The sequence below is a fragment of the Astyanax mexicanus genome, chromosome 1 (assembly GCF_023375975.1).
Source record: "Astyanax mexicanus isolate ESR-SI-001 chromosome 1, AstMex3_surface, whole genome shotgun sequence".
Lineage (NCBI taxonomy): Eukaryota > Metazoa > Chordata > Actinopteri > Characiformes > Acestrorhamphidae > Astyanax > Astyanax mexicanus.
In genome coordinates, this window is record NC_064408.1 from 54,315,819 (window position 1) to 54,329,991 (window position 14,173).

A 14,173-nucleotide genomic window follows, 5' to 3' on the forward strand; every position below is an offset into this window, starting at 1 on the left:
ATCTGCAGTGTAAATGAGTTTCCCTCAGAATCCTGTCGATGGGTCAGTAAAAAAACTGAAATACTGGTCAGGAAAGGGTCATTTAGAGACAGATAAATCAAACCCCGCTAAAGCCACCCATCAAACATTTGGGGAAGATTTTTAAGTGCCCATACCCAGGGCATCGTTATAAATGTACTGTATACTGCCCATAATACTGTTCATAATAATATGGAAAGTAATGTACAAAAAGATCATTTTGAATTTTCACCAAAAAAAAAAAAAAAATACATTAATATTGTACAGCACAGGAAAAACTGAGCTAATTTGCATATATACGTCTTAAAGGCGCAGTAGCAGAACAGACATAAAATGAAATAAATGGGCGTCAGAAAAGTGGAACAAAAGTAAAATATAATATGCAGGATAGTGGCATGTTGCTAGATTTATGTGTTTTTGTCTAGTTAGTTTCCCACACACAAACACACTAACTTTGTAACTCATTTGTAAAAGAAGCGGGCTAATGCTTGCATGTTAATGAAAATTTTATTTCAAATTAATTACAAATATAAAATGTTGATTTCGCATCAATAGCCTCCTAAGTAAGAAACACATTACACATAAAGTTATTTCACTGTGTAGTAACTGGGTGATTATCAGAAATGATCAGGGAAGATATTATATAAGATATTAAACACACTATAAAAATAGACTTCTCAAAATGTCAAAAGAGGCTAGTATTTCTCCAAACTTTTGATGGGTAGTGTTTTTCTCATACTCATTGGAAATTGAGCCATAAAGGTTGATTTGTTTCCTGTGTTTTGCTGTGTGTTTGTGTGTGTGTGTTTTGCTAAGCTGTGTAGCATTTTGAGCATTCTGCTGTGTTTTATGTTTTATGGAGCTAATGGAACAACTGCTTGATCGCTTTCTATATGGATGATGTTCGTCTTGCTGTGCATGTGTTCACATATGTGTGTGTTTTTCTATACTTTACATGGGTTTAGTTTAGGGTTCAGATTAGAGTTGCTAGACTAAAGGTTAGAGAGGCTAAGGTCAGGTGTATATAGCATAACTTGGTATCATTAGTACACAAATCAGTACAGTTCTACACTAATATAGTAAAGCATGTGAATGAGTATTTAAGTGGTATCTAGGGTATATATTATACAACACTTTACAACTACACTATAGACTGCAATAAAGCACTTATTTTGTTTATTGGTTATTTGTAAATGTTGTTGATGTGTTGTGTATGGACTCCTTCTATTACTAACTCTTAAAGACTAAGATCTCTTCGTTTACTACTAAACTTTCTATTTGGCTGTGTTGTGATAGACTTAATCAGATGTAAATTCCACTTCCTTTTGTGCTAAGCTCTTTGTCTAAACTTCACACTCTGTTTGTTCCTGTTAGCTAAAGCACATAGATCGTCCTGCAGAACCGGAGAAGGTTCCACGAGCTCCTCACGATCGCAAGAAGGAGTGGCAGAAGCTGGCCTTGGGTGCAGAGCTTGCAGAGGATGACATAGAAGATAAACTCAAAGACACTGCCAATGGCTTGGCATCCTACAATGACCCCAGGTGTGTGCATAGCTGTGTGCCTTTTGTTTTAATGTCTTTGTGTTGCACTGTCATTTTCACACTGTAAAGGATTAATTATAAGGGTAAAACATTATATACAGTTCTCAAAACATGACTTTTCCATCATTCATATTTGCCTTTTAGCCTTTAAAACATGTTAAACAGTTTTGTATGGCCATTACTATGGTTCTATAGAAATTCTGAGGAATAAATCCACAATGTTTCCAAAAAGTTTGTGAAGATCTCCTTATCCAAAGGTACTGGATGAAGCCTAATTACTCCAGAGAACTGCTCCACACTCCTCTAACCCACACTGTCCGGACTTATGTTGCTTTCACACCTACCTTATTTGGTCTGGACCTCTTAAAGCAGGATCAAAGGACAAAAATCTGGTCTGAGCAAATGAGGTGGTCTTGGTCAGTTTGTTTGATCCATGGTCCAGTGTGTTTGTCATGTAAAAGCACTTGTTTAGATGATTTTAGACATTAGACCAGTTTACATGCATTTGAGACTGTTCCCAACTATTAAACAACAGAAGAAGAAAAAGAATCAGTGCTGTGCCAAAATCTGATTCCCCTTTGTAGTGCTGTGCGATATGACGACAAATATCCCTATTGTTTCTACAGTAGTTTCATCAATTATTTATGCAAATATATAAAGTAGGCTACGATTAAATGTATTGGCGTGGTCACTTTGCATAAACTCTGTTTATATACGTGATAATAAAGTAATCTTCGCAAAAAAAGCTTCATAATGTGGTTTTGCGACATGACGCTGCTTTACAGACACACGCGGACACGCTGGTTTGCGACATGCTTTACGATATTAAACTCATGAGAGCTGAACAATGGAGACGCATTGTTCTTTTAAAAAAAATCTGTTTTCATTTGATACATATATATTACTGCACTAAAAGGTAGTAATTCTCGTTTGTGAAAGTTTGGTTTATTGTTACTTTGAAATAAAGTTGGAAAAAAGTAAGCAATTATATTATTTTGTCATATTTTTCTAAAAATAACTGAAAACATACTTAAATGTGGTATATCATGATATATATTGTTATCGTGATATAAAAAATTCCATTTCGTAATATATAATTTTTCCCATATCGCCCAGCACTACCCCTTTGCATGCATGTAAATCACATAGCAGAATAGAAACTAATGCTTATACGTGTGATTCCTGTATTTACTGAAACTTTCGATTAACCCTTATTATTAAACAGGAATAAAAGGAATCCGGGGTATAATCTGTTATACTCACTTCTTAAGGGAGTCAGGTTTTTAGAAACACCAATAGAGGCAACTGTCAACATTCTACAAAGCAATCAATCAAAAAATCAATGTTAGTATAAGGAGCTTCAGATGATGTCCTTAGTCTCACTTATGGCAGTGTCTTTCTATGGAGGTTAGACAATCTGTGTACATAACAGAAGACCAGCAGTGGAAGTATTCCTCATTTAGAAGGTGTGTCTAGATATTTTTATAATATATATTAGAAGTATCTAAACAGACACATTCTAATCGGGAAGTACAGCTACTTGAGAAGCCGTTCTATATTTATTTTACCAGCATTGATTCCAAGACTATATCAGTTCTCCTCTGCTTTAAAATAAGTAACAATCTTACCTTTATATCCTTGCTTTACTTTATTCAGGCAAATGTATATGGATCATCTGGATGGTCCATACTCTTTGGCCGCTCTGCCGTACTCTCAGATGAACGAGCTGCTGAGTCGGACAGGAGACCGGATGTACGGCCGGCCCCACGAGCCCCCACCACCCCCACCTTCAAACCAGGCAGACATCAAACCAGCCTCTGCCATCAGGTACAGGCAGACAGCCCTGAAATTAACATGAACTAGCAGTTTTTTTATTAAAATATCAGCTTCAAAATTATGTTAGAATTCCATAGACTTTTAATAAGGAGAATAATAGCGTCTAGGTTGATGCTGCTTCAGGCTTGGCATGCAATGTAACTTCAGAGAAGCAAGCAGGAGAACACTCACATAAAGTGTTTAACACTACATAACCCAAGTCATATTTCTGTAAACTCATGTAAGGTTACTCTGTTGCATCAGTTCACATGCTTCTTTTATCTTTAGTGAAAGTCCTGTATCACCTGTATTCAGCTTATTTAGAAATGTATGTGAAATGTATTTGTGTGGTTCACAGTGCGGATTAAACCTGTTCAGCCACACTCACCTGCATATGCACACATTTACACCCCTCATCACTTGTGCCAGCAGGTATACAACGATTTCACACACATTTTTACACCCTGTAAGTAACACTACAGCTCATAATCACACTCACACCTCGCACACATCCCACAGATCCCAGACAAGCCTTGTGTATATACAACTTCGATAGTTGCTGCTGTTTATTTCATATGCACACACACAGAGACAAGAAATCCAGCCTCACTGAGTAGAAGTGCACGGAGAGGCTTTTTGGATGGACATGGTATATTCTTTGGTGTTAAGACTTGATTTTACACTTATAGAGCACATACACAAAAAACAAAGCATGACCATGTCTGAGATGTTTGCTGTGCATCACTCTAACACTGAAGAATAGGAGCTGCAGCGTGAGACATTGATTTGTGTGCAGATCAGAACACGCAGAACATGGAGTTCATATCTGAGCTTGCGTCTCCCAGGGCCTATCATACATAAAATGATTAGGATCATTTTAAATTGATGAAGAGTTCTAACATTATCTCTTAAGTGTAAACAGGCTGGTTGGTTGTTGTAAAATTCACAGAATGTTGAACACATTATTACTGCTAAGCATGACCCCATTCTCTCACACTGCTCCATCCAGGATGTGGCCGGATGTGTGAGAATATTTTTTTGATCACTCTAGAAATATATTATCTAGAAATATATTTGTATTTATGTTTGTGTAAATAATGTAACGTCAGAGACTGGTGTCACAGGTAGTGCGTGCGTGTGTGTCTTGGGGTTGTAAGTTTGTCAGGCGTTTGGTCAGGAGTTGGCTAATGGCTGAAAGAGAGTTACTACTGTATTTATCCCATTGTGAGATAAAAATGTGTGTGCAAACGTTTGCACTTTATTTATTCCTTTTGAGAAAGCAATACAAAAAAAAATATATATATATATATATTTTTTTTTTTGGCAAAATTATAAGTATTTTTTTACTTTAGTAGTAAACAGCAAGAATTATTTTTAACTGAATTATAGTTTCTTATTTAATTTCATTGTCTTTTTTTCTCTGATTAAACCACAATCTTTGTAGTGAGTAATTGTAATGATATACTCTATGTATTCAGTGTAAAATATTTTATTCCAAGGCATTTTGGATTCTGCACACTGCAGTATTTGCTTACAGTAGTTAGCAGTACAGTAAAACCATGTACCTCTTCATGAAGGTAATAATACAGAATATGTTGCACAGCCTTTTTATCTATTCATTCACACAATGTTTGGGTCTGTTTAGGTGTTTACTCTCTCTCTTCATGAGTTAGCAGTTCTCTCTGCTTCATAGCAGGGGTGACCCAGTTCAAAACACATGAGTAATAACCCCTGCTCCACCCTGCTGTGTGTGTGTGTGTGTGTGTGTGTTTGTGTGTGTGTATTCTTGTTTTATTTATAGCTCTGAGGACATAAAGGACACATAACTTAGTTTTCTCTCTGTGTTTCAGTGCAGTTCACAGCTCTCTCAGCACCTGAGCCTTTTACTATAACACACACTGTTACACACTGATACCAGCATGTTTGTGTGGGCCAGGCTTCAGGGAGCAGGAGTGTGACTGTTTTACAGACTACATATTTTATAAGAGCAGTTTGCTTTTCTCGTTGCCTAGTCAAGTCTTAAGACTAAGACCAATCTCGATCTAGCCCACCTTAACTGAACTATTCATGTTTTAGAAATACACAAGAAAGTAAGCACACTGGTGGACCTTTGAAAACTTGAAATAGCTCTAATACACACAGACATAAAATACAGCCAGATATATTTTGATATATCAACATTTATGAGTTCTTCTTTGGTGAGTGGTATACCGGTTCATACGGTACACCAGATGGGAAATTAGAACCAGTATGCATTTTTCACATACCGCCAGTTAGCATAACAATCTAACACACTGGAAACCCAGCTCTGTGAAACACTTTTAAATATATTAATACTGTAGCGTGAAAGATAATTTTAATGCACACTACATGTATTTGTTAACTGGAGAAAGAAGGGAGTCTGGCTGATTTTAATACTATAATGCCTCTAATTGCTTCAATATTAACATATTGTAAATTGATATTAAACTTATGTCTTACTTGTGTATAATAATATACACCATAAAACTGTCAGAATCTTGAAAAATACTGTGATATACATTTTGATCATACAGCTCAGCACTACTTGAGGCTGAGAGAGAGCATTTATTTGCTGTTGTGATTCGTGAGATCACCAAGACCGCACTGTAATTAGAACACATTAATAATTATACAAATGTACCAACCATACATTGTATTTCACTGTAAAATGTATTCACTATTAGGATTTACTATTAGCACTTATCTGTATTAGTTTAACTTTTATGCACTAGATTATGATACTTAATCTTCTCCACGTGCACTGAAATCCGGAATATTTGTAGAATTTATGTAGAGGGGTGGCGAGTGTAAATGTCCATATCAACTATCATAGACACCCAGATAGCTCTGTAGTAAGAAGAACTTCCATATAGTCTCTTATGCTGCTGCTGCTGCTGCTGCTGGATCCACATTAAAAACACTGCTGCTACTGCTATCGCTGCTATTGTGGATGAATCCAAAAAGATAAAAATTAAATAAGGCAAACACTGCTGATGAAGCAGTTAAGATGTCTGCCATCTCAGTTGTTATATAAGCTGCATACTGCATGTGTGAAAACATAACCCTGTATAAAGTCCAGAGCTGTTTCTCCAGATATGTTCTCTGTGTGAAAAGGGCTCGACATTGTATCCCTTATGTTATATACTATGCTATGTATACAACAATGTATACAGGGGCGTGAAGGGATGTATCCACCGCCAGCTGTATTTTATAAAAATCTGTTCATGTGCAAAATTTCCACAGGACATGGGAGGCATTTAATCTGAATTTTTCGCCATATTGGTATCACTTACCACAAGCTTTAGTTGGGCCAAAATACATAATATTATAATAGATATCATTTTTGTCTGTTAGTGATACACTGGTAGTGGCACTTATACCATTAGCAACATATCTTTTGTGCTAATCCTCTCCATTACTGTAAAGCCCTCTTCAGTTTTCAGAAATGCTGACTAAGGTTAGAAACACAGAGCTGAGCGTGGAAAAGGAAAATCATTAGACAAATAAAAAGACTTTAATCCTTTTGTGTCTGCACTGTGTTCTCTGAGGACCATCTGCACACGGTTTAGCTGTGTTTGGAACAATGATTCACCAGTCCGAGGTGGACAGATGCACAATAATCAATAAAGTCATCTTGTAGAAACATTTAAACTGCTGACTCAGCCAAGCATTGATTGTGTTTATCTCTCTCTCTCTTTCAGCTCCAGTTCAGGTTTCTCAGACAGTCGTCCTCAGTCTCCAGCTCGCACTCCTGTCTTCCTCAACCCCAATGCCCCGCCCCCTCCTCCACCCCCATTACCTCCGCCTCCTCCACCTCTCCCATCCACCGTATCCGGGTCCAGCATGCGGGGCACACCACCTCCCCCTATCCCGCCCCTGCCCTCACAGCAGCCCCCAGCTATCCCACCCCCTCCGGCACCTCTTCAAATCGCTCCAGGTGTGTTGCACCCCGCCCCTCCTCCTGTGGCCCCACCCCTTCACTCCTCTCCGGCCCGCCTCCAGCAGGATAAGTCCCTGCCCCCTGGTGTGGGAGATGGCACTGTTTTACCGCCTCCTCCACCACCTCCTCCTCTACCCCTCCCAGGAGCCAGGAGCTCCTCCCCTTGTTCATCTGCAGGTCCGCACCCTGTGCCTTCCTTCCCTGGAGCAGTTTCTTCTCCGCCCACTCACTCGGGTCACGAGGCCAAGAGGTATCCTGCCAATTTGCCACCCATCAGCGATGCACGCAGTGTCCTATTAGAAGCCATTCGTAAAGGTAAGGAGGAGTTAGGAGTTTGTTGTTAACACTTGTAAACCTGTCAACTTTTGAATTTCAGCGATTTCCACAAGGAACCTGCATTTAAATGGCTAATAAAGTGTGTATGGTCTGAATGGCACCTGAATGTCCCATTTGTGATGTTTTTGTGTAACAGCACATCAGACCAAGCTGTTACTGATACATCCCAGTTAGGATTCCCCAATCTTATACTGCCCTTTTAGTGGATCTTCTGTTTTATAGTCTATGTTTTAAACACAGTATTCAGAGCACCATCTGATGTCTTTAAGACCCCATTAATGGTAATAATTGCCACAGAACCAGTAGCACTGAAATTAAAGCATACCATATTATCAGACACTACGAAAAACTATAAGAAAATGCTGTTTTTAAGGGAGGGAAAACTGCACACCTTTGTTTAAAATCAGCACCAGCCAGCATGTTCAGAACTGAGCAGATTCTAACGCTAATGCTAGTACTCACATGCTATCAAAACCCAATTATAGCATATTCACCCCACTGTAAAACAGTTAGTTCCAAACAGTAGTCTAAACAACAAAAGATATCAGTCCAGTGTGTGTACCACCACACAAACACACACACACACGAAGAAGTAGTGTAGGACATTTCAGATTTCCCGTCACATTACAATTGCAGTCTGATTAAATATGTTGTGGTGATTTAAGGATTATGTGCATTTAAAACATACCTTTCTTCTCAAAAGATAGATTGTCTATATGCAAAAGCCCTATTCTCTGCTGAACAAAGTAGACTAGACTTTTGAACATGTTAAACAGTTCCCTGTTTTTCATAATTTAACTCTCCTATTATGGGTCAAATTTTGAAGGTCTAGGAAAAACAAAAACTACAACAAAATTGCAATGTTGTTTTAATGTTATGTAGAACTATTGTGTTCTATATTGGTCTTTCAAAAGTAATAAAGTAGTGAAACATTGAAAAAGTTAGAACATTTTTTTAATGAAAAACTAGTGAATTATCCTAATTGAAGCATTATCTGCTAGAGGTAAAGAACGCCATTGCACTAAATATTGATAGAATAATTAGCAATAGAGTTAGAAAAAAATATTAACACTGCTGGTTCGGATTTTTTTTCTACTGTTCCTGACAAATGAACATAGTAAGAGGGTTAATTAAGTATAACTGGCTGTGCCATATTCAGTTATAAAGACCGGAGGGCATGCCTTTTAAGTGGTTTAATGCAGTTTTTGTGCTGAATAGACAACTACTAAAAAAATATAGTAACTTTTTTCCAGGACATGTGTAATCTCATTACAGTTTGAGGGTAGGCATTTTTTAGTAGATACCCCCCAGCACTTGTTACGATGTGGTAAATTTTATGCTGAGTGATCTCTGTTTCTCTGTCTCTCAGGTATCCAGCTGAGGAAGGTAGAGGAGCAAAGGGAACAGGAAGCCAAGCACGAGCGCGTGGGCAATGATGTAGCCACTATCCTGTCTCGGCGCATTGCTGTGGAGTACAGCGACTCAGAAGACGACTCTGAATTCGATGAGGTTGACTGGATGGAGTGAGAGCGTGGAATGTATGTAGGACAGGAAATGTTTAGGAGTGAAGGAGAAAGAAATTCCCATTTAACAAATGTGTCTCATTTAACTCTTTGTGCCCCTCCTCCATGGTTCTCTGTGGTACATTTCAGAAGACTTCCTGACTTCAGTTTTTTTTCTCCAGAATGCTTCAATCTTACAATTGTTCTTTTTTGAGAACATAATGCAGTTTATGTTGCGGTTCTCATTTTTTTCAACTCTTCTTGTAGAAAAACGAGTGAAAGTAACAGCCGTTTTAACTGTAGCTCATTTTAAAGGGGGACAACAGTGATCCACTGTCTCATTGTTTGTTTGTATGAAGTGTTATGTAAAGGGGCAATGAAGAGCACCTTACTGAAGTCCTAGGCAATGCTGCCACCTTTTGGTTATGGATAAAACTGAAGTGGCATTTTTATTTAGTTTTATTTTAAATCATAAAGAAGACGTTTTACATCTTAAAAAGGCCAGTAAATCCCTGTCTGAATCAAGGCACACATCTTGAAAAAAAAAACAATGTGATGGTTCCTTTATGAATCAGACTCATTTTTCATATTTCATATCAGTGAGGAATATGTGATGTCATGTCATTGTATGATTGTAATAAGAAAAAAGTGGTTAAGGTTCTTGTTAATTGTAATGATTTGAAAATGTAAAAAATGGGGGCATAAACTACTTAAGCAGGTGTTCAAATGAACCTGTGCAGAGAGGCGTGATCGCCGTGCTTTGACAGGGCTCTAGATTCAGGTGGGTTCTAGCTAACCCATGAAGGTGCAGGGATCTTGCAAAAAAAACATTTCAGCAGGAGGAACAGATACATCCTTCGAGCCCCATTACTTTGTAATAATAATAAGAAGCATTGTGTGATAAAACAATTTTGAACAAATCAGTTCATTCTAACATTCTAATTTTCTCCTTTATACGATTTGAGTTTGTCGCCACTCGCCGGTCATCAGCGAATGAATGACCTGCTATCTACCTGTTCATGTTCTAACTGAAAAAAAGACTTTGCTGTTCATTTCTCTTTCTTCTGCCTTATGGTTTGCATAGACGTGTCGTTAAGTTGATGAATGTACTGTGCTGTTACTACTTTTTGCCTGCTTTCCTAAGCAATAGCTGTTTCTCCGTTCCAGCCAGGAAAAAAAGACAAGGAAACAAAAAAAAATCTGATTTAAAGTGTATACCTTGTAACTTACGTAACTGTTTAATGTAACAGTTTGCTCGAATTAATAAAACCAAATGTTATGTTTAAAGTGCATTGAAATGTTCTTTTGCCACTTGGTGATATGTAAAGATTTGTGCAATTACAAATATAAATGTGCTGTTCTTAAATTTTTATATGTTTTCATAAACATTGGCTGTTTATTTGCTTAATTTAACATATTGAGGAGAAAAGTAACATGTACAAAGGATAAGGCCCTTGTCATGTTTTTCAATATGGCACAAAAAAGCCATGTTTAGTGTAATTTAAATGAGTATATACACAGTATTTCAGAATGGATATTTTGACCAATGGAGGTGCAGCATCATCTGGTGTACAAACAGTAGTATACTGCACTTAAATCTGCAATTTGGCCAATGTAGTTTGTCCTTTACATTTGATCTATTCTGATCGCATATGCTATTCAAGGCTAACCTTAAAGGATCAAATTTAGTTTAATAGTATAAAAACTTATTTTAATTTCTTCTCACCTTAGAAACATGTTATTAGAGGAATATATTCAACACAAAGCACCATAAGACAACTGTACAAACAGATCTTATACACAGTGTGTACTTACTATAAGTGATGCAAAATATACAGTAATATATTTCATATTAGCAACAAGAGAATGCAACACACTGAACCACCTGTCTATCTCCAATCTCTCTCACTTTTACTTTAAATTACCATCTAAGCAAAAAAGAGAAGAGAAGCTCCAGGCTCAAATTTAGTTTCACCAGACACTTTGAGGCATTGCTGTGACCAAGTAGCACTGAAACTTTACAAAGGAGCATTACGGTGCTGAACCTCTGAACAAGGGAAAGATATAATTAATAAAATAAAGAAATAAGTGAAGAATTCAATTTCAAAGGGCATTAGTTATAATAGTAATATAATAGTTTCACACAATACAGTATTGTGTAGTTTGCAAATAAATAAAATAAAGAAATTAATATAAAATATTTTTGAAATTTGTAAAAAATTAATTGTCTAAATATTCCTAAGGAATTCCAGATCAATGGACAGGAATGAAGTAAAAATGTGAGAATAAAGTGAAGAATAGGAGATTGTCACGTTTCTAATCTATCTAGATGAATATAATAAGAACAGCCTCTGGTTTAAGGCAAAAAAAGCAAAAGTAAAATACTATTTTCCTATTCTTAACTTTATACTGACATTTTTCATTATTCACTAACCTGGAATTTCATTCAGTGTATTAGCATTTTAGCCATTATATTTTTTTCTGAATTTGTGAAAATATTTTTCACTTATATATTTACTTATTTTATCTTCCAACCACATATAACAAATGTGTAAGAGTCATTATAGGAATGCTGTGCCTTTTGGCCATTAACATAACTAAAAAAATTATACTTTTAATTATTTTAACTATTGACCATACTAAAACGTCTGATTACACAGAAATCCTATTTTCCAGCTTAATCACTGTATATTTTAACTTTTAATTTCCTGTCTTACATGTATCCAATGGATAAAGGCAGGGTGGACAGTTTTGTTGATGAAAATGTGGTTGATCAAAAGTAGCAGATATGTTGAATTGTTTATGATGTCTGTTTTAAAGATACAATTATACAATTTTCTAAAATTATTTCCATTACTGTAGTATTTTACTGTGACAGAATATGGGCAGCTTCAGCATTATCTCAACTAAGTATAACGACATATATGGAAAATATTAAATAAAAATATATTCTATTGCTGGAGATTCTTCGGGTGCTTGAAAATAAAAGTGTGAAGGTTGTGATGTCACTAATATCAAAGTTATTTGTAAGAAATAGACTGACAAAAGACTGTAAGAAAATGTAAATGTGTCTTATTTAACCATTAAAATAAACCAGGCAGTGCTACAGACATGTTAAAAAACCCCATGCCCACATAAAAGAAGTGTATTTAATGTGAACATTTTATCTATATTTGTAATAATGTTTTTATTTGGAATGCAATTTGAAATATGTATAGTTACACAGTGTTTATATGAAATTTAAACAAAAAAAAAAACTGCAGAAAAAAGTCACATTATATTAAAATAGACCATTAATTGTATATACTCATTGTGAAATCTATTTCTTTTGAGCTAAATGTTTTTAAATTTTCCTGACTGTCCTCATGTCAAAAGCAATATATGCTGCACTAGCCCACCATGATATAAAATACCACTTAATCTTTAAATAAATTCATCTATTGTCACTCACTTTACTGACACCATTTTCTCTTTCCCCTTCATGACTATGTACATATTCTGAATTAGTTCCTTATGAATTTCCCCCTTTAGTCCAAATATAACAAACAGACAAATAGATAACAGGCAGAAACTAAACAGCTTTAAGTTATTTTGTATACACGTAGATCCATATAGCCATGATTTATTTAACATCCATTTAAAAGTCAGGAGCTTCAAAATGTACATTTTATAAGGTATTTCTCATCAGTTGTCAATAATCTACTGGTGCTATTATAGATAAATAGATTTAGATACAGATCATCTTATCACTGTGATTTTGTATTTATAATTTAGATTAATAATAGTCATAGTGGACTTTTATTTTGACTTTGCCGTTTCAGTAAGAGAAGAGGAAGATCGTTTTTACATGTATATGATTAAGTGTGTAAACAGCAGTAATCCACTTTAAATCTCCCATCCAAACCAGACGTAACGAGCAGAGCCGGTGTTCTGAAAATCTGTGCTACCTTATCAGATTGTGCTACCGTAGCGCATTTTTATAGACATAGCTGTCGGATTGTGCTACCGCGTCGAAATGTCCTACCGCACAGCGCATTTCTTAAAGGGGCAGTAACTCGCCTATAAAGTAATAAAGCACGTGTTTTTTACCCTTTCTGCTTACTCCAGTGACGAAATTACCTTATCAGAATGCGTTACTAGTATCAGTACTGTAGGTAGGATAGATTTATAGACTAAATTACCTTATCAGAATGCGCTACCAGCATTTACACTGTAGGTAGGATAGATTTATAGATTAAATTACCTTATCAGAATGCGCTACCAGCATTTACACTGTAGGTAGGACAGATTTATAGACTAAATTACCTTATCAGAATGCGCTACCAGCATTTACACTGTAGGTAGGATAGATTTATAGACTAAATTACCTTATCAGAATGTGCTACCAGCATTTACACTGTAGGTAGGATAGATTTATAGACTAAATTACCTTATCAGATTGTGCTACCAGTATCAGTACTGCAGGTAGGATAGATTTATAGACTAAATTACCTTATCAGAATGTGCTACCAGCATTTACACTGTAGGTAGGATAGATTTATAGACTAAATTACCTTATCAGATTGTGCTACCAGTATCAGTACTGCAGGTAGGATAGATTTATAGACTAAATTACCTTATCAGAATGTGCTACCAGTATCAGTACTGCAGGTAGGATAGATTTATAGACTAAATTACCTTATCAGAATGTGCTACCAGCATTTACACTGTAGGTAGGATAGATTTATAGACTAAATTACCTTATCAGATTGTGCTACCAGTATCAGTACTGCAGGTAGGATAGATTTATAGACTAAATTACCTTATCAGAATGTGCTACCAGCATTTACACTGTAGGTAGGATAGATTTATAGACTAAATTACCTTATCAGATTGTGCTACCAGTATCAGTACTGCAGGTAGGATAGATTTATAGACTAAATTACCTTATCAGATTGTGCTACCAGCATTTACACTGTAGGTAGGATAGATTTATAGACTAAATTACCTTATCAGATTGT

General features: G+C 36.1%; 1 protein-coding gene across 3 annotated transcripts in view; it reads left to right on the forward strand.

The window, feature by feature from the left end:
- wasf1 (WASP family member 1) overlaps window positions 1-10,460 on the forward strand; it is a 107,102-nt gene extending 96,642 nt beyond the window's left edge. For all 3 annotated transcript variants that reach the window (XM_007255650.4, XM_007255652.4, XM_007255651.4), the window contains 4 exons: window positions 1,393-1,559; window positions 3,216-3,386; window positions 7,097-7,650; window positions 9,041-10,460. In XM_007255650.4, the coding sequence (XP_007255712.1) occupies window positions 1,393-1,559; window positions 3,216-3,386; window positions 7,097-7,650; window positions 9,041-9,198 (1,050 nt within the window). In that variant the 3' untranslated portion in view covers window positions 9,199-10,460. The remainder of the gene's footprint in view (window positions 1-1,392; window positions 1,560-3,215; window positions 3,387-7,096; window positions 7,651-9,040) is intronic.
- Window positions 10,461-14,173: the final 3,713 nt, after the last annotated feature.